General features: G+C 41.4%; 3 protein-coding genes across 4 annotated transcripts in view; 2 read left to right on the top strand and 1 right to left on the bottom strand.

The window, feature by feature from the left end:
* mdn1 (midasin AAA ATPase 1) overlaps positions 1–4,741 on the top strand; it is a 65,582-nt gene extending 60,841 nt beyond the window's left edge. Inside the window, exons 96-102 of the mRNA XM_061051263.1 lie at positions 744–859; positions 959–1,133; positions 2,196–2,269; positions 2,385–2,499; positions 3,039–3,105; positions 3,574–3,716; positions 3,806–4,741. Coding sequence (XP_060907246.1) covers positions 744–859; positions 959–1,133; positions 2,196–2,269; positions 2,385–2,499; positions 3,039–3,105; positions 3,574–3,716; positions 3,806–3,991 — 876 coding nt within the window. The 3' untranslated portion in view covers positions 3,992–4,741. The remainder of the gene's footprint in view (positions 1–743; positions 860–958; positions 1,134–2,195; positions 2,270–2,384; positions 2,500–3,038; positions 3,106–3,573; positions 3,717–3,805) is intronic.
* The window catches only part of lyrm2 (LYR motif containing 2), an 85,320-nt gene that overhangs the window by 18,200 nt on the left and 42,213 nt on the right, over positions 1–24,907 (bottom strand). The gene's annotated exons all lie outside the window — the stretch shown is intronic.
* The window catches only part of ankrd6b (ankyrin repeat domain 6b), a 52,806-nt gene continuing 39,437 nt past the window's right edge, over positions 11,539–24,907 (top strand). Inside the window, exon 1 of one of the 2 annotated variants that reach the window (XM_061051311.1) lies at positions 11,539–11,726. The gene's annotated coding sequence lies outside the window, so the exon portion shown is untranslated. The remainder of the gene's footprint in view (positions 11,727–24,907) is intronic. The other variant, XM_061051310.1, reaches the window with a different exon arrangement.

Here is a 24,907-nt window from a genome sequence, read left to right as displayed (position 1 = left end):
AATTGCAACATATTTTCATAAAAATTCAGAGAATTAGAGAATGATATTAAATCTGCAGCTTCTACTATCCTCATATGTTGTTTTTCTTTTGATCAACAGCCTAGGTTTCTTGATTTTGAGCATTTTTATTTGCAGAACATAAACAGGAAATGACTCAGACGTATGTGAAACAATTCATAAAACTGTCAAAGATAGACTAGAACGTCTGTCACCAAATGGCAGGCTATGGTCTGAATCTGGACCCAGCTGTCGTCCTGTCTGCACCCAGGCTTATTTTGATGAGCACCTCTATTTTGAACAGTGCAGCCTTAGGTGGTTTTACAGTAGTCTATTTTAAATGGTGCAGCTTTTCTTGCCTTTACGGTAGCTATTTCAGCTACAAATTATAAGGGCCCAGGACAGTTCACAAACTCTGTGCAATGGACATTTTATTTAATTTCTTAGAAATCTGTAATTGTTTGAGTTTCATGCTTTTGTGTGTTTTAAGCACTTGACCTTTAAATCAGCACCTTTTTTTAAATGAACCTACGCAGACTCCCTAAGTTGATTTGGACATGAACTCTTAAGATTTTGATCTGTAATTCTAAAAAGAAAAACATTTTGATAAATGTTCTCAAAGATCTTAAAAAGGTGTCTTCACATGAGGAGTCAGATCCATCAATGAGTTGTGTTGGTTTGTAACCTGGGCTTGATGTCTTATTGTGTTGTGTGTGTGTGTGTGTGTGTGTGTGTGTGTGTTGCAGGAGAGTGCAGCAGCCTCCATGTGGCATCAGTACCAGAGTCTGACCTCAGCTCTGTCCCAGCAGCTGTGTGAGCAGCTCCGCCTCATCCTGGAGCCCACGCAGGCCGCCAAACTCAAGTAGGACCAAAACGCTGCACGCTGCATCACGTGTCTATAACAGAAGGTTAAGATACTGTAACACACAATAACACACACCTATTGTCTAATGCTCCACAGGGGAGATTACCGCACAGGGAAGCGCCTGAACATGAGGAAGGTGATCCCCTACATCGCCAGTCAGTTCCGTAAAGACAAGATCTGGATGAGGAGGACCAAACCCAGCAAGAGGGAGTACCAGATCTGTCTGGCTGTGGACGACTCCTCCAGCATGGTGGACAACCACTCCAAGCAGGTACCAGCACACCTTCACATGACGTTATTTAAACTCTAGTCCTGTGAGAATATAATGGTATATCACCCAACTGCAGTTACCATCAAAAAAAAATACAAATTCCACAAAAATCTGTGTTCAAGCACACATTGGTAATAAGACTTCATATCATTATCACAATATCTAGAAAAGTATCAGGATTACATACAGTGCAGGCCTGAGATAAATTGAGTTAATAGTGATTAAGGCGGCAGTAGCTCAGTCTGTAGGGAGTTAGGGTTAGGAATCAAAGGGTTGCCGGTTCAAGTCCTGGTGCGGGTCTGGTAGCTGGAGAAGTTGCCAGATCACTTTCTGAGCACTGCCGAGGTGCCCTTGTGCGAGGCCCCAAACCCCAAACCTACCAGCTCAGGAGCACTCACTGGAGGCAGTCCCCTCACTCTGACATCTCTCCTTTAATGCGTGTCCATAGGATCCTGTTTGTGTGTGTAACATGTCTCAGTAACAGAGTGTAAACTTGGATTTTCATGAATCAAGTATATCTCATTCTTCTAAGACTCAAATGTTAATTGTCCATATTTAAGCCTGTAGAAAGTCACTGAATGTGTTTTTAAAAAACAGAAAGAAAGATACAGCGATGTCACTTTTCTCCAACATCGTTCAGCCCTACTAACCGGTCGAGTCAGTAGGAAACTGGCAGCTCCTGTTTTTGTGAAGCACAACGACTGTTTTTGTCAGTGGAGCTGGCTGGTTTTAAAGAGAATGATGTAACGGCTGTTTCTGGGTTTTTAATTTTTTTTTAAAATGATCATCTTCCTCTTAACCAAAAAGGTCAATCTCTGCAGGGATCCTTTCTGTAATATTGTCAGACACTTTGAATAACAATAACAGAAATAACTACAACTCATTTGCCCCAAGGATTACGCTGCAGCTATTACAGCCTGTTTCAGAGCTGGTTCATGAAATCTAACAGAGCAGTCCCAACACTTTAAATACTTAGACGTAAAAATATGGCTTCCATATCAAAATACATTCATGGTTCAGTATGTACAAAGTCATCACTTCTGTGTCCTGTGTTTTGTGCAGCTGGCGTTTGAGTCTCTGTCAGTGATCATCAACGCTCTCACTCTGCTGGAGGTCGGACAGGTGTCTGTGTGCAGGTGAGTCTCTGCAGGTTTCATGTGGTGCAACATTTTTTAAACAAGGAAACAAAACTCAATGAGAGAGTGTGTTTAGGGAATATATGTAACCTTGAACTCCTGCTCATGTGTGCAGTTTTGGGGAGCAGGTCCAGTTGCTGCACCCGTTCCAGCAGCAGTTCAACGATGAGTCGGGCGCTCGGATTCTCCGACTCTGTCAGTTCCAGCAGAAGAAGACCAGGATAGCACAGGTGGGAAGTACTAAAATGTTGTCAGGATTTGTCTGCAGGCTTTTGTGGCTGAATGCTTTAAAACAACAAGCATTCAGCCCTTCTAGAGAGGGGCGTGGTCAGACTCAGCTCATTTACATATTTAAAGGTACAGACACAGAAACAGCCTGTTCTGAGCAGGGCTGAAGTAGAGGGGTTTATAGACATGATCAAATACAGGATCAGAGTGGATTTAGAACAAGACACTTCACACACATGTTTTGAGGAGCTCTGAGACTTATTCAAACTGGTTTAAAAAGAGAATAATATGTGACCTTTAATTCAGGTTTTTCTTGTTTCAGACATAAAATCTAAAGTGTCTAAAAAAGGCAAATATGTATAGACATTGTGTTTTCATAAAACAATTTTCCCTTTATTTTTGTATTTCCTGTTTAAAACTGATGATATGTAATGAGGGCTCGTTTACTTTTCAGCTTCAGTTAAACATAGTAAAGTGTCTGATCATGTTTAAGTACATCTCCTCCTCTCACTCCTCCTCTCTTCATTTGTCTCCTCTGCAGTTCTTGGAGACGTCGACTAAAATGTTTGTAGCAGCTCGACAGCAGGTTCCTGGAGCTCTAAACTCAGGTAATGACTTATAAGCACAGAGATCAGGCAGCTCAGTGATAGTGAGCTGTCGTGTTTAGACGGTGGTCACCTCTTACAGTCACTCTGTTTGTATAGTTAGATTCATAACAAATAACTTATTAAAATCCATTATCTGTCTGGTATTTAAAGCAACAACATGTACTACTTTTTACACCTTAAAATAGTCGTTTCAAAGGTTGATTTAATAGTACGATAACTTTCAACAGGGAGAATGGCGTTCTCATGTCCACAGAGTGCTTGGTTGCCTGTTTACTGCACTATGTAACTGTGGCAGCAGGCTGAGGTCATCTTGTGTCATGTTTTTTTTCTTCTAGCTTTGCTGCAGAAGTTTAACTCTAGGCGTGTCTGCACTCTGTGATGTCACTGATGGCTCATCAGGACTAACCAATTGAATCTGCTTTAATTGCCACACGTTCTCATTTTGCTCCTCTGTGACCTCCTCCACAGAGACGGCCCAGCTGCTGCTCGTCGTGTCCGATGGGAGGGGTTTGTTTCTGGAGGGGAAGGAGCGCGTGATGGCCGCCGTACGAGCCGCACGCAGCGCTAATGTGTTTGTCATTTTCGTGGTGCTCGACAACCCGAACTCGCGGGTAAGTCGACACGGGGTTTTTCAACTTTTTAAATTCAAAAAGTTTTCCAGACTCAAACGTTAGCTGAACCTTTTGTGCTCGTTCTGCAGGACTCCATCCTGGACATCAAGGTCCCCATATTCAAAGGACCAGGAGAGCTTCCAGAGATCCGCTCCTACATGGACGAGTTCCCCTTCCCCTTCTACGTCATCCTGCGGGACGTCAACGCCCTGCCCGAGACGCTGAGCGACGCCCTCAGACAGTGGTTTGAACTCGTCACAGCAGCCGACCAATGAGAAGCCATCTTCCGAAAAGGCAGCAAATAACTGCACAATAACTCCCTGCTGCTCAATCCTCAGACACAAATCACAAAAAGAGACTTGAGGACAAACAAATATCTGTACATGTGCCTTTATTTTCTGATTTTTACTCTAGGTTTTAGTCCATTTGAAAGCAATCTTTGTTCGTTATTGTCCTGGTTATCAGGGGACTCTCTGTTTGTTTGGAAGATTGCTTTAACTTGCACGTCTGAGATGAAATGATAGAAACAAAAAAATGTGATTATCTGTGTGTGAAACACCTCAGTGAAGAGTCAGTAAAATACCTCTGTACCCTCTGTATTATAGCCCTGAAGTCATGTTTCGGTGTGGATGTTTTTAGTCAGTGTTACAAACGTCATGACATCACTCGTCTTCAGTGTGGACACAGCGACAGATGTGACCTAACAGTAGCATGTCGGTGAGGTCACGACCGACTGTGAAGGAACTCAGAAATGTGCCTCTCATCCCAGCGCTCTGTCGGGATCTCTCACGCACTTTGAAGCACAGGGACTGCAGTATCCCACACAATCTGCAGAGTCCATCTTCCTGCCAGTCTGCGTGACGTCAGCTCCACGAGAGCTCAGAGCTCCTCAAGTAGGTGTAAATGTTTGTTATCACCTCTGTGTTTTGTACCGTGCTCTTCCATGTAAGCAGATTTAGAGGTTGTTTCATTGCATACATGTCTTGAAGAAAAAACGATCCTGACAATAAACAGTTTACAAGGTCGCTCTATGTGTGCTTGGTCACTTTAACTTCATAAGAAAATCCCTGAACTATTCAACTTCAACTTTATTATTATTATTATTATAATGAAGGAAATCAGCAAGACACGACAGAAATATCACAACTCAGGAAAAAACAGGTCTGAAGTTTTTTTAATTTTATTATGATGTCATACAAACATTTACACGCCCAGCCTGCATGACTTGACATGACACCATGAAGTTAAATGTTCCAGGATCAGAGTGCTTAGTAGGTCTCTTCATTGTCATGGAACAGAATAAGGGATTAAACTCAAGATAAAACCCTCATTAAACAGACTGTTATCTTCTCCAAGCTTTTGAGACACAATTAACAATCTTAAACACATCAAACTGAAACAGCTGTTAGAGTTTTTTGCACATCTGTCCACGGCAATATTTCAGGTTTGTGACGAGCTACTTCATGAAGCAAAAATTATTTCAAGTCATCATATTTGTACAATGCAAAAGAAAATGGGACTCAGTTTCCACTTCATCCAAATCCCACATCTCAGAAAGTCTGTTTTCTTCTAGAATATTTTTGAATCGACCGTTCTCAATGTCCAGAGAGAGGAGACCAGATCTTAACTGTGACTCTGTAACTGCACTAAGGCTCTATAGTCACATATGATTCAGGAGTACGACTCTGTTTGATCTGCACATAAGTTCCTTAGTTTTGACTTGGACAGAACGTTTATCAAACCCTTTTTCTTCAAACTTAAGTAAGAGCTTATCTTTCCTGGAGTTAACATCACAGCTCAGATTATTCCTGTACATAAACATCATGTCCTTTTTTTGCCCGTGGTACTCCAACCACACTGAGCCAGAGGCTGAAACAGTTCAGTCACAGTGTATGAAGAGTATTACATTAGATAAAGTCCTGTGCAGTGGGTACAACACATAGTAATAATGAATAATCAAGCTGAGATAGATCAAAGAATGACATGTGGGAAAGCAGCCACAGGTCTGATCTGAACCTGGGATGAACACTTGGAGGTCTATAGCCTCCTTACATAGGGCGCACACACTAGCCACTAGGCTACCAGCGCCCATATTTATTATATATTTATTTAATATGTGCAAATCGAAGTTTTCTCTAATTCTGACCACCTCAGAGCAGAGAGAGCCTCGTGCTAAGATCTCACTTGGCCCCCGGACTCCAGGTTGGAAACCAATGCTCTACAGAACCACGTTTAAACTCATCATTATTTAAAAGACTCACAATGACTGTATTGTAAATGCAAATGTCACTTAATGCCTTTTATTATTTGAATCACTCCCACAGTCCTTAGTGTACAAAATGAACAGTAACAGAGAGAGAACACAGCCCTGTGGGGAGCCTGTGGAAGAGATAATACACCATTAACCCTGACACACTGTGACCTAAACTATAAAAGAAAATTAAATATTGAAGAGTGGAAGGCTTGTTTTAAACTGTGACAAAAAAAAGTTTGGCAAAGTTTAAAGTCCTTCATACAGGAGCTGGAAACTATTTGCTCTCCGTGTGAGGCTGTGTGTCCTCCTCATGTTTCAGGCTTTATCTAAACTCTTTGTGAGTTTTGTTGACCAATAGAAAAGGACGCACCATGAATCACATTCCTGAGAGGATGACGTTATCTCCAGTTCTGCAGAAACATAACACACTTCTCCTCTGGCAAAACTCAGGAGAGAGAAAAGCAGAAGGTGATGCCGTCATGTAGGATCAGATTCCTGCTCTGGAATCTGAGATGAGAGAAGTGAAAATGTCTTCTGTTGAGAGGCTCTGTGCTCAACATCAAAGGTCAGAGAGAGAGAGAGAGAGGAGCGGACCAGTCGGTGTGACGGAGGTTAAGCTTTTGACATCAGCCGACAAATCACACTCAGCTTCATGTCAGGAGATTACCAGATCAGGTTTCAGGGATCTGTAATCGGAAGAGTGTGGGAGTGAATCTCACAGACACTCCTCCTCCTCTTCCTCTTCCTCTTCCTCTTTCTCCTCCTCCTCCTCCTCCTCAGATTGCATTTAAGGTGCTTTGTGTTTCTTCTTGCCACATTTTCCTTCTGTGTTATTGTGTTTGAGAAGAATTTGAGGATATACTGTAGTCGAGAAAAGGGCTCGTAGACCTTTTTTAACAGAGAGGCTGCAACATAAAAAAGAGTTGAGATGGAGCGGCGATGACCTAGCGGTTAAGTAGTGCCTCATGTACAGAGGCTGATGTCCTCTAAGACGAGCGTGCCCGGGTTCTATCTGACCTGCAGCTCCTTTCCTGCTCGTCATTCCCCACTCTCTCCCTTGTTCCACTGTCCTATCATAATAAAGAAACAAAAGCCCAGAAACATATCTTCCTAAAGAGCTGTGATGTTATATGTTTACTTGGTGAATGAACGACTACAGTCAAATAGTTGCGGGAAATGAACCTCAGGTCGGATTTGATCCCGGGCTGTTCACTTCAAGGACTACAGCCTCTATACATTTGGCACACGCCCTTTCCACTTTCCGACCGACGCCCCGGTAGTTGATTGAATTTACGTCTAAACCAGCTTCTCAAATGACAGCACTCTTCTGTTACGTCTGTTTAATAACATTGTTTTTCCCTTTCTGCTGCAAATGATCACTTTTCAAACCAAACGCGGGCGGCCCGGGTTCGAATCCAACCTGTGGCTCCTTTCCCGCATGTCAATCCCCACTCTCTCTCCCTGATTTCCAACTCTGTCCACTGTCCTATCTCTCCATTAAAGGCACAAAAGCCCAAAAATAAATCTTTAAAAAAATAATAATAATAATAAAAAGTAGATTTGTTCATAAGAGGACTTGAGCTTGTAAAGCGCTTTTCTAGTCTTCTGACTCCTCAGTGTTTTTAAACTGCAGGTCACACCTACACATTCACACACTGATGGTAGAGGCTGATATGTAAAGTGACCATCAGAAGTAGCTAATCCCGTTCATACAAAATCTTATACTCCGCCGTTGAAGCAACTTTGGGTTAAGTGTCTTGCCCAAGGAGACATCAGACATGTAGCTGGAGGAGCTGGGGGTCGAGCCACAGCAGCCCCAAGTGGTCTATATATATTCTATTATCAGTAAGGTGTTCATGTTCTGCTTCCTGCTTCAACATTTTTGAAATTAACTTAACTAAATAAACTAACTTAACGTTCTTAACTAACGCCTATCTGACAGCCTATGCTTCCTGTTCCTTTATGTTAAAGTAGGTGTACAGCATCCAAAATCTAGCCTTATATCAACAACAACATGAAACTCTTACTGATCTTCTTATTTCATTAATATATGAAATACAATAATAAAGAAATAAATTTCTCACATGAATCTGTTGTCAACACATGACTCTACATGTATTTAACACACAGAGACTCTACATGTATTTAACACACAGAGACTCTACATGTATTTAACACACAGAGACTCTACATGTATTTAACACACAGAGACTCTACATGTATTTAACACACAGAGACTCTACATGTATTTAACATACAGAGACTCTACATGTATTTAACACAGAGAGACTCTACATGTATTTAACACAGAGAGACTCTACATGTATTTAACACACAGAGACTCTACATGTATTTAACACACAGAGACTCTACATGTATTTAACACACAGAGACTCTACATGTATTTAACACAGAGAGACTCTACATGTATTTAACACACAGAGACTCTACATGTATTTGTGCAGTATAGCTCATGACAGCTTTTCTATTATATAGTGTGAGTCCTCATCTATTGTCAGACCACCCCCAGCCCCCGAGCCCCCCATCACCCTTCAATCTGAAATCCACACTGGTAAGCACCTTCTATGTGTGAGTCCATACAGCTCTCTGCATTGTGAGTCCATCAGAACAAGCCCCGAGGTCAGTGCAACACAGTTTACATCAGCTCTGGTTCCTCTGACTCACCTGCCGACACGAGGCTGTTTATTTTATACACCTGGAGAAAGTGTGTCAGTGTCGGCAGGAGAACCACAACTGACTGTTTCACTGTGTGCAGTCCCACATTCTCAAATATCTACCACTCTTTAGAAAGATACTGAAACAGGTTGACAGCAGATGAAAAGACGACGGAAACATCCAGGTCTCTGCAGACACGCCCTCCCTCCCCAGAAACGGGGCCCCTGCTCGGTTCTCCATGGCTCGGGGCCAGTACACTGCAAAAACTCAAATATAAGTTTTACTCTTGCCATTGTAGCAAGTAAAATTGTTGAGTGTTAAAGTGAGATGCACCAGCTGGTTTAGATCTGAAAAAGTTCCCTCAATACACTAAAGGTCAATTTGCTTGCTGCTCTGGCAGAGATTTTTACTTCCTTACTACACTGAATAAAAATAAAAACCCAACATGCCGATCCAGAGCATCCCAAACATGCTCAACGGGTGACTTGTCCGAAGAGTAACCTATTGAAGAGCAGCCGAATGTTTTCAGCTTCAAGGAATTGTGTAGAGATCTTTGCAAAGAGGGGCCGTGCATTATCACGCTGCAACATGAGGGGATGGTGGAGGATAAATATCACAACAGAATAGAACTTTTGTGAACATAGAAAAGTCTTAAAGTTGAAGAAGTGTAAACAAAAGTGTTGTTGAGTGTGTCAGGATATAAACAGTATACAAGTTAAGATCCTGATGAAGTTGTAGCTGGCTCCTTTATAACTCTTCTTTTCAGTGTAACAGTTCTGTCACTGGCTCTCACAACCATTCAGGTTTCTGTCTGATCTTAAACCCCTTCAGAGTCTGCTCCTCAGATCTCTTTGAAGGCAAAATGTACAAACATGAGTCTGATTTGACCTTCTTGACCTTCAGGATGCCCCCTGACCTCAGATTGGGATCTGCTGCAGGTTTTTGGCCTTTGAGCAACATTATTTAGGGGATGGGTTTTGCCTGTCTGTCTAGGATGTGGATGTGTGTGGAAGCAGCACAAAAACAAAATCATATACTTTGAACTTGATGAACTTGCAGCTCGATCGTACTGTACAAACTGAAGTGCAGGTAAAGGTAAAGTTTTCAGCATGAAGTTCAGTTTACTGTTCATGGAAAACCCTTCTTGGTGTCCTCTGTAGCCCGGGAGGAGACTTTTTACAACCCTGAGCAAACAACCCTGGTGATGTCACTGGGTCATCAGGGGTTATCTCTGCAGGAAGACTACACATGTCTAATAGGAAGTTTGTGTTATAAACATTAGGACTGGAGCTTTAAAGATTCCAGTAGTTTCCCTATTTCACCCAGTTTGCACTGGAAGTGACTAATGTACATTTACTCAAAAACATCCATATTTAGTTAAACTGAGAAAGGGCAAAAGAGCAAAAACATTTGAAAACATACATTTTAAAAGCGATGAAATTAACCCTTTTTCAAGAGAACCCCTGAATTGTCCCGAGATAACGAGATAAATGAGTTGAGATATTGACACAAAAATAACACAATGTACTCTTGCCCCTAAGTCGTTATCGCGGGAAAACAGAGTTAATAAAGTGTGATCATGTCATCTTGTCTTGTCCGCTTAGAGCTTTCATAGTATAGCAAATATTAAATATCTGCCTGTTTGGTAAACTTACTGAAAAAATAATACATATGTTCCATGTTGTTTTCCTGCAATAACAAGAAGCCTACATTCCAAGAAAGCAGCTGGAATTAAGCTGTTATCAAGAGAAACCAGGGTTGGTATCCTGAGATAACAGGGGCTTAAAAGTAAACTCCTGCACACTGTTTAACTTTTAAAAACATTTAATTTCAACTCTTCAGGTCTAATACCAAAATGTTGCCAATAAATGTTTGTTTGCAAGATAGACAGTGTGCAGGAGTTTACCTTTAAGTTTCTGATGGACACTGTGGTCTCTGTCTTATGAAACAATATGCAAATGTTTTTTTCTATTTGAATCATTATCATGGGAAAATTGAGTTGCATAAAGTGCTTTGATGTGTGTCCTTTTAGGGCTTCTGTACATTCAGGGGCGTGTCCAGACTTTTTTTTAACTGGGGTGGCCCAACTGGGTCACTGACTTATGCAGGGGTGGCATGAAGTCTGTGGGCACAAATCTTTTCTATCCCCACTAATATTTACTTGTGAGTAACACAATTTGGCAACATATAAATCTTCTTAGCTTGATTCTCTAGGGACTTAAAAACAAAGATTTTTGTGCAAACTTACAAAGTAGCCAACTTAAAAAGTTGCATGCAAATGCTTGTACGCTGTCTAACTTGCAAAAACACATTTATTGGCAATGAAGTCCATTGCCAGTTAATTCATGTGCACAAGTATTTATTTACAACTGAAAGTAGGTACTACCATTTGCCTGTCGAAAACAGAAACAATCGTTGATTTGTCCCGCCTCTGATTATCCAAATAGCCAGTCATAGATTTGGATTTTGGTGTTTGCACCTGGGGTGGCCAATCACATCTCATGGGGGGCCCATGCGCCACCCCTCTTGACACGCCTCTGTCTACATGAAATATCAGAATACTGAGCTATGCTTTTATTCATGTATGATCGGGATTTGACTATTCTTTAGCGACAACATTTAGTAATTATATAACAGGTCAACTTCTCAAATCGTTGCGCTGCATAATGATTTAAACAAGCTTTAGAAAGTGAGAGTTTAATTCACTAGCTAATGGCAGGTTTACTATAAATAACCCAGATGTTGATTTGAGGTTAATAGTCCCTCCTCTCTGCGGTCAAAGGTTTGAAATGATTGATTCATTTTGATTTCAGGAGAGAGTTGAATACTGTAACCGAGCCGGGTCTTCCTCCTGTGGTTTCCCCGTGTTGACGGTCTGTCAGCCTCTCTGTTGACATGTAAATGGGACAGAGAAGAAGGAGGAGGAGGAGGAGGAGGAGGAGGCGACAGAAGCGACAGGCAAACCCACCGTGTGTTTTCACTCTGGAGTTTCCTCTCTAACAGCAGCGTGCACTTCACCGGACTCTCTGTCGGACTATTTCACACGTTTTACCGCCCGAGTTTACACACTTTGTTTACAGGTGAGTGTCTTTTTTTACATTAATATTCTGCATTTGTCGCGTTTGGTCTCTGAAATACTCAGGCTTTTCATGGCTGTGTTTTTTAAAGTGCGCACTGTGACGAGCTCTGCCCACATTACGATCCTCCTCCTCCTTCACCACAAATCACATAACGTCAGTATAATCTGCTGAACTTTTATGTAACTTTATTTTTCTCTGTAAATCCTTTTCATTATGTTGTTTTTGTCCCGGAGTGACTAGACTTTTTTATTATACTAACTTTAAATAAGACAACATGGCAGTTTTTACAGTGACAGTATCTGACTTGAACACCTTCAGTCTTCACTTTAAACGTGGACTTTGTTTCTATGAAGTCCTTTTTCAGAATAAAATCTACAAATAAAATTGAGATTTCTCATTTAGCAATTTTTTAAACAAGGACAACATGCTCCAGAGGAGAATGTAGTCATATAAAAAGTGTATAAACTTCCCACCATTCATTTGTCTGCATTTGTCAGAGTAAGAAAATAGTGCAATGAAGAGTGAAAATGTCCTGTGAGAAACACACTTTTATTTGATAAACGCTAGTCAGATCCATAAAATGTACAGGGGGTCATCTAACCAGCGTTCATCACCTTTATGTTAATAATAATGAGAATAATAATGAGAATAATAATAATAATAGTTACCATTATGAGCATTTGAAGGGAGCACTTCATCCTTCTCTTTTGGATGAATTCTCTTCATTTCTCTTCAGGGACTTTGACAGTCTTTGGTGTTCACAAGAATAATTCATGAGAGATATTGCTGTCAGATGGGGCCCTCTCAGGGAGGTTTCTTACTGTCATTGCAAAATTTGAGCATTTTGAACCACTGTTGTGGTTTAGAGTTTGTCAGCGCCAGGGGGCCCCTTACTGGCCTGGTGATATAAGGTATAACACATTAATATATTTTTAAATACCTTTTTTTAAAACTTTTTATTTCTTATATGGAGATATGGAAACAACAAGAGTTAGAATATAACAGTACAATCATTGAAAAACAAAATCAAATACTAGAATGGAAAAGACACAGGCACAGTACACAATGCATACATAGTTCAACAAACTTGTAAGTGAGATTGCTGTACTGCACTCTCTGTACTGTCTGCACATGTAGCAGAGCAGACAGCAGTCCATACTAAAGCCGTTTTCTTATCCTGAACATTTTTAGAAAATGTCAGGTAGATTGCCCCTGAGATCTTCCTGTGTTGGTTGTTCACACATGCACCCCTCAGTGTTGGACATGGGGAGGCAAGTGAATGCTTTTGTGCAAGCTTTTGTTTTTCTTGTCACCTGTCTTCTTTATATTTCTTTTGACTGGCCGTTCTGGTGATGTCAGAGTACGAGGAAACACCCATCGCTACCTCTTTAAATGACTTCTCAACCTCAGGAAAAGCCCTTCTCGAGCAGCACGAGGCCAAAAATGTCCAGCAGAGACTCACACCAAGCTCTCCATCATGCAGGCTTGCTCCAGTGTGTGTTCTGTCTAATGCATGCAGAAACACTCGCACTCACATGCTCTCATGCAACAGAGAGTGGGATTCATAATAGGTCTGCACGTTATAAGAAAACTATGCAACGTGCATGCATGGTGCAATACTGCAATAACAATGTGAATTGTGATAAATAAACACAAACAGAGTTCAAATCAGCTTTAAATTCTCTGTCTGCTCTTCTTCATGTTTGACATGTAACTTCTAAATATAAAATCCCCTGAAACTTTAAATGTTTATTTTTCTCCACTAACTTGGCACTGATTAATCTGATAGTAGTAGATAGTTAGCTTAAGCTTCTTTTGACGTCATCTAAAAGGTAAGAAAGGATGAACATTACACACAGGTGTACAACATGTACACATGCTGAGAGAGAAAGCATCGCTTGACTGCATTCAAAGTGTTTTTTATATATAATGTGATCAGACTTTCATGGTGTTTTATTGAGAATGGTTACATCGTGATTTATTGGCCAGCCCATAATAATGCTTCTACATAACTATGAGTGCAACCTGCAAGCAAGCCTACAGTTAATGAACCCCCGACCATCTGGTTGAGAGAAGGCCGACTCTCCCACTGATCCACAGCATTAAAGAACATAACCAAGGTCTCCAGCAGGGCTTAAAGGGAATAAGAGCTGACTCTGATTGGTGTATATTCAAGCAACTTAATCCAACATCTTTACCTCCTGCACATCGCTTACCCGCCCTATGTGCCGCTTAACGAGCAAAATGTAGCGTGACACCTGCTGAATCATTTTGTGTCTCAGGTTTTAGACACTCAACATGTGGCCCAGAATCCCATATTAGTCACATTTATCAGGGTCTACTTTAAACACTTACACAGATTGTTGGATTTGATTCCCACGGTGAGAATTCTTGACCCCTCTGTGTGTTAGACCTTCTTAATATGCATCATGTTTCCTTTGTTTCGTCTTGTGCTTCCCTCAGACATCCTTACAGAAAGTTAACTTTATTATTAATGTGTCTGTGTTTGCTGCTCACTCTGGAACGACCTCTCCAGGATACTCCCTCTGTGTTTTCATTAAATTCCCAGGTCGGGAGTCTGTGATTTTACAGCAAAACAGCCCCCCCCCCAAAAAAAATGTTAATCACCGTAAAGGGTCTGTGGTGTGAACTCCCATAAGCTTTAGTGTAATCATGTGAGTGTAAAAGACTTCTGAAAAAACCCCAGAATAAATTACCCCAATTTAAAAATTAATAATTAGGCTGTAAGATATGGTGTTTTATCTGATGCTAATGATGCTAAATCTCCTTAAAAATGTGAACCGAAGTAAGCGTTAAGTGAAATCTCTTCTGCTGAGTGAACATATCCTGAGGCTTAACCTAAATATTTAAATCCAGCCGGGTTCAATCTGAGGGTGTGTAATGTTGAGAGATATGAGCTCATTAGAAAGGCGGCGCTGTAATGTGTTATAATGATAATCCTCAGCACTTCACAGACACTTACACCCAGCAGGCACGAGAAGGCCATGCTCACACTCAGTGGTAGTAGTACTTTTTAAAATTGCTTTAATTTGAATGAGATTTGGTTATTAGGCTTCAGTGTGTTCAGGGTGAAGTCAGGGTCCATTTATTTCAGTGGAGGGATACCGAGTCAAGAGAGAGGAGTCTTTTTATTTCTCTACAGATTGACCTAGTGAGTAAAGTGGTGGAGCATGACTGTAGGTGTTTGGAAATCAAAGGGAAAGAAAAATGTGGAAGAAATGATCTGTCTATATGATATATTGTCATTTTGTGAATCGCTCTGAAGCACTTTTCAGAAAAAAGGAAATAAAGAAATATGCTTCTCAAAAAAACTACATTTGAATCAAAGCACTTCATTACAAAATATAAAACTTCCATGAAAGCAACAATATATACATTATACATCTTAAAATAGCAGCTTCAAAGTGGATCTAATGGGACAACAACTTTCAACAGGGAGAATGGCGTCTCTCTCATGTCCACAGAGAGCCCTGGTCGGTTGTTTTCAGCACTGTGTAACTTTGGAAGCGGGCCGCGATTCTCTCATCTTCATAGTAGGCCTACTAGTTGACACAGCAGAGAGATAAATAGTCTTACATAGAGTGCATGCTAATCGTGGCTAGCGCTAGTGGGCTAAAGCAAGCAGATTAACGCGAGCAGCTAAAATCCATCGATCACCTCAGCTGCTCTTTGCTATAAACACATTCAACTCGCTGGATCTAAACACTGAAATCCACTGTTTGTGGATGGCAACCTGTGGATTACGTTAGCTCATAAGCTAATAGATAGCTAGCCTATTTACTCACCATGATGAGACAGTTGAATTAAACTGAACGCATACATACATAACAACAACTCTCCACTGTACCTTCTTCCAAGGATGGAACAACATCCTTCATTTCCCCTTTGATAAATCTTTATCCATATTGGTCGTTCCAGTCAGAGAGACCGGTGGGGATGAAATGCAGTTAGAGATGTATTAATAACCTGAAAGACTCAGGCTTTTGAGAAAACTATTGCACTGTGCTGTCTGCTCCGTTTTACTTTCAGCTGCTCTGTCAGCTGTGGATTTAAAAAAAAAAATCAAATGATGAAAAATCCAGATTCTTCAGTGAATCCATTGTCTTCCCACCCTTACCTATGAAGGTACTGAACGGAGCAGTCTCAAGCAGCAGCACTAACGGCTCCATGATGCCATCGTTTTGTGTTCTCTGTGTTAAAATACAAAAATTCATGACAGATTGAGTTACAAGCACTCTTACTGATCCTTACTGAATCCACTCAACATTCATTTTTTTGTTTGTTTTTTGTCTAAGTTGAGTGCAAGACAAAAGTTTTCAGTAGTCGCTCCTCCTTTTACTGAGAGCTTTCACAAATCTCTATTCTATTTGAATATAGAAATGTATAATGTTTAAAAGCTGCTTTCATTCGCTCATACAAAGGTGAAATAACTTTGACATGGAAGCTTTTTCATTTGAACACAGCGTCCTGTCTTCTTACTGTGTGTGAAGCTGATGGATACACTCCCACAGTCTTTAATGCAAACAGCTCCACCCGTCTGTCCGTCTGCTCACGTCCCCGGGGAGCTGATCAGCAAAGCACAGTGCTGTGGAGGTCAGAGGTCACCAGGTGTATAATGGGCACATAACGAGTCATAATGGACCACAGGGCAGAGGGGACCAGAGAGTGGGCTGGGGAAACCAGACACTGTAAGAGCGTTGGTTTATTAGATTGTCTGTCAGATGGTGAGGTGGAGCTTTTTATCCACATCAGACACCAAAACTAACGCTGCTTTTTCCCCACTGTAATGTATGTAATCTATGATATTAAAGCTGTGTTTTATAGAGATCATATCAATTTAAGGATTAGGTTAATTTAACACCAGAGTCAGGTGGAGGTTTAATAGGCCAGAGCCCAGGATTAGCACACTGTTAGTCATAGCACCACTTCCTACTGAGGCTCTAAATAAATGAATAGCAGCTCTGTTGCATAAGAAAAGGAGCTTTCTTTACGTCTTTGAGGCCATGCTGGGGCTCTAAATCCCACTTTACTCTTTAATTGGAGGCTTGAAACAAAGAGCTCGGGCACTGAGCGGCCCCTCGCTCTTTCTCAGAAATTACATCTGATGTCATTAAGTTTTCTCAGTCCACAGGATTACAGAAGGAGGGGTGGGGGGTGGGGGGGGGGGGGGGTGGGGGGGGGGGGGGGGGGGGTGTATGGTCGCTTTTTCAGGAGCAGTGTGAAAAGAAACAAAAAGGAGATACAGCAGGGAAGAGTCTGACCTGTTTGTGTGTGTTGGAAGGAGAGTTGTGGGATATTGTGTGTGTGTGTGTGTGTGTGTGTGTGTGTGTGTGTGTGTGTGTGTGTGTGTTGTGTGTTGTGTGTGTGTGTGTGTGTGTGTGTGTGTGTTGGGGGGAGGGAGGGAGGGAATCAGTTCAGGGTTGGTGGATGCTCGGACACACAGCTGACACTCGGCTCAGTCCAGCTGGAGGAGAGGCAGCAGGAGCACCTGCACCTCCTGCTTGTTCTGGTTTCCATCTACAGCATGTTCAGCTCACAACATGATAAACATGGTACATGATAATAACATGACAAAACAGCAATTCTGTGATAATCAATATATTTAAAGATAATTATACAAAGATATATCACATTCACAATATCTGATTAACTGGAGAATACAAAAAGACCATAAAAGTTAAAGTGCAGGATTAATGGATTTACTCACTTTAAGTGCTGAGCAGTCGGCCGTCCCAACCAACGATCCAGAGATGTACCATCCAAATTCCATTAAAAAGAACGAGACTTTCCCAGGTTGAGCACTTTTCTCTTTTTCCTGGGTGAAGGAAAATGTTTTGATGATGTTATGGACAGAGACCAGTGTTTGTTTTCTGAAATCCCTGGGTTGTGGTTAACCATGTCAACAACACAACAGGCTAACACTTTCAAACTTGCATAAATAACTGCATGCTGAAAATCTGATTTCATGTGGTCTGACCACAGGAAAGAAAAAGTGATATTGGTGCCAAAGAAACTGTGGTCTAACTCTAATACTTTACTTTGTGTGCCTTGTGTCGTCTTTATTTGTGACCAGGATGGTGCTTACCCTTTCCCTTCTTTTAAATAGTTTAACTCAAAAATTGGGGAATCGTTGAGAGAGCACAGCCCGTCTCAAAGAAAATGTCGGATATGGACGCTGGCTGCTTAACACTCCAGATTGTATGAACCCAATCGAAAGATGACAACAAGTCAAGAGGGTCTACATTAATATTTTAGGGTTTGCAAGGTGAAAGTCTATAGCTAGGATTTCTCCATAATTTACAGTTGCAGTGATTTGATTTTTAACTTCCGTCAAGACTGTTCAGATCAGACAAATATGACTTTGCCAATGATTTCTATCCGTTTGTTTGTGATGACTGACAGCACTACAAAAAAAAAGAGGCCAAACTGTGAGTCACAGGATTTCTACTTGGAGAAAGTGACCATGTGAGGCACACTCCACGACCACATGTGGCGTTTCTGTGGTGTTTGTAGCTTTGCATAGCCCCGCGGGTGGTCAACTCTTTGTGCGACACCACTGAGAGGGAGGAGACGCTCTGTGAGGAGCACAAGAGGCTGTTTCTGCTCACTGCTCCTGGACAATGGAGGACGTGATTACAGCTAGCAGACAGGCGAGGGTCTTCTCCTCTTTGTTGTGCAGCTGCATCCTTCAATCAAGCCCCCACTGCAAAACATGCTGAGTTTGAAAGCAATATTAATGTAGGGTGGGTGCACTCTGGCGCCCCCCGAAGGTCTCTGAGTGCAACTGAACTTTCATAAAACACACATACTACTTTCACACCTGCACAAAATTCCTGAAAAGCTCCTGATATTTTCAGGAGGGGCCGCATGTGTGAGTGAACGCAAACACCCAGGAGTTTCACTCAGACTTTACTCTGAGTTTCTCCTGAAAGCACACTAGTATTTTGTGTACTTATCCTCAAGCAAGTGGGAGGTTGGTGACGTTTATTCTGTGATAGGTGCATGACCGTAGACACGTGATCATTGCGATCTCTGCGCACGTAATTTCTGCATTAAGTTTTCTCTTCTCCAGTATATTCTTCGTTTCCCCTCTTTTGGTGAATACCATTGATATAAATATTCTCATTATAGCATCGTATAGCTGAATCGGTTGCTTCGTCCACCACTTCTGTGTCCTTCTTTGTACATCATGTCTTGCCTCAGGAGAACCCTCGACTGTTTTGTGAAGCGTCTTGTCGATGTGAAAAAGCCTGTCTCTCTTTTTCTTTCCTAGCTTCATCTGTCACCGTCGTCTTCTTCTTGTGCCTCGTCCACACCTAGTCAGGTATTTTTTTTAAAGTAGTTCTTTTTGTGTGTTTTGGCCTTTTGTTCACACACAAACTGCGTTTTCGCTCACTGAAAACACACCTCTCATCTTTCCAGTGTGAAGATTTGTGTGAAACTCTGTTTAAGGTGTTTATGTGTAGACGTGGAAAATGGTATTTTCTGGCTTGTAATGTGCTCACACTGTGCGCAGGTTCCATGAGGGGAGCTGTTCATCTCTGTGAGGTGGCTGCCTGACTGTAGTACAGTTTTTAGAAGCCTGGTGTGGTATGTTGCCTGTCATGTATTGGTTGTGGGCTGTTCAGAGCATTTTCTACCCTTTTTTAATGTGATTATATTGGTGTTGTTTGGATCCTGAGTATTTGAAGTTGGGGGATCACGCTCCTCTGGTGGTGCTGTGGATATGGTAGGATGTGTTGTGTTGTAATTTTATAGTGCTTCATTCAGCTGGAACTCTGTCATCAACGATGCCGTGAAACCCTCTCTTGTGCAAGTATAAGTGAATGTGTTTGGATTTCATTATCACATTTTCTTGTGCAAATATTCGGTGACGCCACCAGATTTTTCATACCAAAATCACCACTGGTAGCTGCTGACTAACTGGCATGGTTGGGACATTTGTTATGTAATTTGTTGAGTCTGATCCAGCTGGATATAACCTGACTCTTAACAACTTAGCCCTAATGGATGGATTGACAGATGGATGCATGTTTGAGCATTTCAATTAAACTTGTTCTTTCTCTGTTTTCTGGCTAGTCCTGCTCTGTGCCGTTTGATAAGATGTTCTCATTGTTGATGACACACAGCTGTCCTTCAGAGTCGCCACACATCACCACCCTGACTGAGACATTGAACCTCGTGCTCCTCGTTGAGCTTTTTGTTTTCCACGGTTCATTTTACAACATGTACAATCTTCAAAATGAAGAACTAGGAAACTACTATTTCACATGTCAGTAAGTTTTATCAACAGTCTGCGTCTTATAGAGTCCTTACAGGCATTATGTTTCAGTTTAAGTTAACATCTATTTACTCAGATGACCTTAACATCTGCGTCAGCGTTCACATGACAGAAGGTCCATCAGTGAGGTCAGGCGCTGTTTCAGCTTCCTGCTTCTCTGCAGAAGAATAATAATAATAATAATCTCAGCGATTAAAAACATAATAATACATGCACAAACATGTCTACTGCACTCTCCGGGGTTATTTATGGCTCCTTTCGTACCATAAACGCTTCAGGCAGGTCAGAATGTCTCTGCTGAACTGCTGCAGTGAAACAGATCTTGGGATTATTGAGTGGGTCAAAGTATTGTTTTAATCTGGTTTTGGCTCTCTGTCCCTGAATGGTGCAGCAAAGACAGATGGCCGAGGCTTGAGTGAAAGCTGGTGGGTGGAGGGATGGAGGGGGGAACTTTCAATCTGACCACTTATGCTCATAATGTAGGCTTGTGATGTCACTGATTCACACACACAGGAGCACGTGTGCTGTACGCTAGCAGCCGAGTGGAAGCTGCAGTTTGTATCTCTGTTGTTCAGGAGAGCTGAGTCCCACAGCTGCTTCTGTTTCTGCTTCATTGTTTTTCTTTTGACTTTCAACCAGAAGCACGATGGGAAATAAAATAAAGGAGAGAATCAGAGAGAATAAATGAAGTTGACTAAAACAAAGATGAAATATTACTCAAATTGAATTACACTTAGATATATTCTTTATTGATCCCGATGGAAAATTCAAAGCATCTAGTAGTAGTTTACAAAGACATGCACAATATGAAATATTTGTTACATCGAAACTACAACCACTGTCCCCCCTCCCATAAAATATGTATTAACCCAAACAAAGACTTAAAGAAGCCCCTACATGAATCAATGAAAACTGTCAATTAAAAAATAGGCTTTTACAAAAAATGTACATAACCTGTGCAGGGATAAAGATAGATGTGCAATTTAAACAAAACCTTAACAGTTTAAAAAAAAGTAAATTAGACCTGTACATAAATAGTGTACACCTCCTGAAAGTTCATGTTGTTTATGTATCTATGCATGTTTGTATTCTCCAGAGATTGACTGTAAAGATTGTACAACAAGATGAAGATGTAGGAAAAAGAAATGATGGCATGCTTGACAATCCCTTTTTTTATATATATATATTTTTGGGACATTTTCTGCCTTTATTAGATAAAAGCTAAAGAGAGACAGGAAACATTGGGAGGAGAGGGCATGAGGGGATGATTTACAGCAAATGGCTGAGATTGGATTTGAACCAGGACTGCACCATAACCGCTAGGCTATCTGGCACCCCTTTTTAATGCAATAGAAAGTTTTCCTTTGGGGGGATGTGATTTTCCATTGAAAAAAATGTCAACACACAACAGACAATATATGTTCACAGTGATATCATATTTTTAGGAGGGATGCATCGATTGTGAAAACCAGAGCCGATACCAAGACCTTTGTTTTTTTTCTTTTTGTTCAAGACTCACATCATGCAAACACTTTCTCTCATGTTTGACCACAAATCCAGATCAGAGTTTGTCCAACAGGTGACTTCCTCTGCCCAATAAAAAACCCATCTCTGAATCAGTAGTCAGGTGTACTTGATGCAATCACTAAATTGATATGAAACATCTGGAACTGACATGGGTTCATGCCACATTATTGGCTGATGTGTAAATGTCTGTCAACAGGGACGATATCAGCAGATACCAATGTTAAACCGATGCATCCCTACTTTTAAAGGTCACATATTATCCTCCTTTTCAATACGTTTAAATAAGTCTCAGAGCTCCTCATAACATGTGTGTGAAGTTTCTTGTTGTAAATCCACTCTGGTCCTGTATTTGATCATGTCTATAAACCCCTCTATTTCAGCCCTGCTCAGAACAGGCTGTTTCTGTGTCTGTACCTTTAAATATGTAAATGAGCTGTGTCTGACCACGCCCCCTCTCTGGAAGGGATTGGGTGGCTCTGGTTATCTCCTTCCATGCCCTGTTGTTTACGGTGAGAAGGCAGACTCAGAGGGCAGAACAACTTTGTGATATCACAAAGGGAAAATCTCCAAATGGCCTGTTTGAGCACACATTTTCTGAAAAGTGGAGCAGGAAAAAGATGGAGAGGATGGACTATTGTAATAATTGGGGGGGGTTGTAGACGAACTAGGGACACATGTTAGTGTTAGAGAAACATGGTGAAGTGTATTTTGCATAATAAGAGACCTGTAAGTAAAGAAGTATTGAAATGTAATCTTCAAGGGCTTTACAACCCCCGCTGTTGTCAAGGACCTGTTTAAATCTTAGAAATTTTACTTAAAGTGAACTTATCATAGAACTAAAACTTTACTGATGAAGCTACAGTCACCTTTAGCAAGAACACGAATCATTTCCTACATGAAAAAGTATTTTAAAATCATGAAAACCTACAGGACACATGAAACATTGGCACTCAGGTGGCTTGAACTGATTCTGTTCTCTTCATCCAGTCACATCTTTTTACAGTCTACACTGTCACATCTTGCACGCGTCGCACAGACACACACACACACACACACACACAGACACACACACACACACACACACACACACACACACACACACACACACACACACACACACACACACACACTCTTTCGTCTTCATGCTGCTGTGAGTGCTCATACAAACAGGGAGATGATGACCCACATAACAAGAACATGCAGCACGCTGTGTTGTAGCTCAGAGCGCTGAAGTTAATTTTAGTGCGTTTACACCTGCATCATTTCACAAAGGTAAGACGTTTCATTCTGAGATAAAGCCTCACTCTGCAGGTTGTGTGTTTTTGTGTGTAGTCTCTGACATCTTGTAGACGTTGTGTTTCTGTGTCTGAGAACATGGAAAGACTTCCTCGAGGGACGTGTTTCCTTTCTGTTAACATGAAGCGTCTCACAGCTTCAGAGTTTGAACAGAGCTTCTTCATGTTTCATGTTCAGTGAATATGAAGAAATGTGAGAAGCTCGGGCATGTTTCTGGAAGAGTGGCTACAAGTCTAAACGCTCGATCTGAATGTTGTTCTGATGAATTCAGATTATTTCTGTTTATAAACTCTGAGCAGCTCATAGAATAGAATAGTAAAGTTTTGTACCCAAAACACAGTAAACTAGTTATTCTCATATTCATCTATATACATTTTATTAATGACCAACAGGAACAATACAGTTTTTAATTGCTATAGTGGATTTCTTCAGCCTGAAACAGGCTGTAATGGCTGCAACATAATCCTTTGGAGCAATTGTTTCTGATTGGTCTGTCCACTAAAAGTTTTTTTTTTTTTGTCCCTGACAGGATCAGATTGTTTTTCTAAATGTCTGCTAATATTAAAGAAAGGATCCTTACAGAGAAAGACCTTTTCACCAGAGAGGATGATGATTTTCAGACCTGAAACACTTGTTACATCACTCTCTTTTTAAGGCACCAAACAAGTGGGTTTTAAAACCCACAGAAATGTTATCTCATTTGTATCGGTCACTAATGGTCACAACGTACAAAAAGTAGATGACGATTGAAGTCTTCAGCTGGCTGAGTGGTTTGTCTTCCTGAGTCATTATAAAGGCAGTTGTGTTTATGTTTGCTGCCATGTTTGTATGAAGTACGCAACATCCGGCTGGTGATGCTTCCCGGTCTGCTTGCTCTTATTGGCCTTTGCAGGTTTTCCGTCACATAAGGTTTTCCGGACACGTAATCGTTTGTGACGACGAGGCCACACAAAGCATGTTAGAATGGGGCCGGAGTGGGGATCTGGTGGCCTGGTGGTTGGTGTGCGAACCCCAAGTGGGGAGGCTGCGGTCCTTTGGGTGGGTGGCCCGGGTTCAGGTCCCACTTGTGGCTCCCTTCCTGCGTGTCGTTCCCCACTCTCTCTTGCCCTGATTTCTCTACTCTGTCCGATGTCCGCCCTCTAAATTAAGGCATGGAAAGCACCAAAATTAAAAAAAGAATAGGGCCAGAGTAAAAAAAAATGCAGTTCCCCTTTTTAGTAATTGGTGATGACCTTTCTCAGTGGGTGGTAGAGTAGACAAATCCCCCCACCCTCTGTTCAGCTAATCATTATTGGACTGTAATCCAAAAGCTATTATCACCAGCCAAATGACTTTTTGAAGAGTAACTAATGGAAATGAGAAAGAAATGCAGGCCCACATTCCTCTCCTGACTCGAAGGTTCAAGAAATGTTGGTGCACCTTTCAGAGTATCCCCGGGGTCAGTGAGCGGGGTCACATCAAAGCCTCGTTTGCCAGCTCTAAAATTCTCACACCCACTTAAACTTTAATGAAATTTTGCAGGGTGGCGTTTTGAATGAGCTGCTGTGCGATGTGTGGACAGGCGAGCACTAGCAGCAGCATTCCTCACATAGTTTGGATATAATCGGCCGTCCGGGGTCTTAAAAGATGCTCCGTTTCCTTTTCACTTATCAGTCGTGGAGACAGTGTTGACAGCTGCCGACAGACAAACTTCAGCTCTGCAACATGAGCATGTTCATGAGAACCTCTAAATGTGTGCTGTTCACTCAGCATGACTCGTCAGATAAACGCTGTTTTGAAAGGTGTAATTCAGGGCTGTCATTACTGTTATGGTGATTTGATTTAGTTGGCTCACTGTCTGCAGAAAACAGCTGAAACCTGATCTGATAGTAGAGTCACTTTGTTCTCATATTACATAATGTGTGGTTATGTAAACAGATGTTTCTTTTATATGTTGGAATATGAAGTGCAGAGATTATTGTTGCAGAAGATATCTGTGTATCTCTAAATATACTCGATGCTTAAACATAGACTGTACAGTGTATACTAAGCAGATGTCTCCAGGGTGAGGTAATGC

The sequence above is a fragment of the Labrus mixtus genome, chromosome 12 (assembly GCF_963584025.1).
Source record: "Labrus mixtus chromosome 12, fLabMix1.1, whole genome shotgun sequence".
Taxonomy (NCBI): Eukaryota; Metazoa; Chordata; class Actinopteri; order Labriformes; family Labridae; genus Labrus; species Labrus mixtus.
This window is presented reverse-complemented; position numbering and strand designations above follow the sequence as displayed.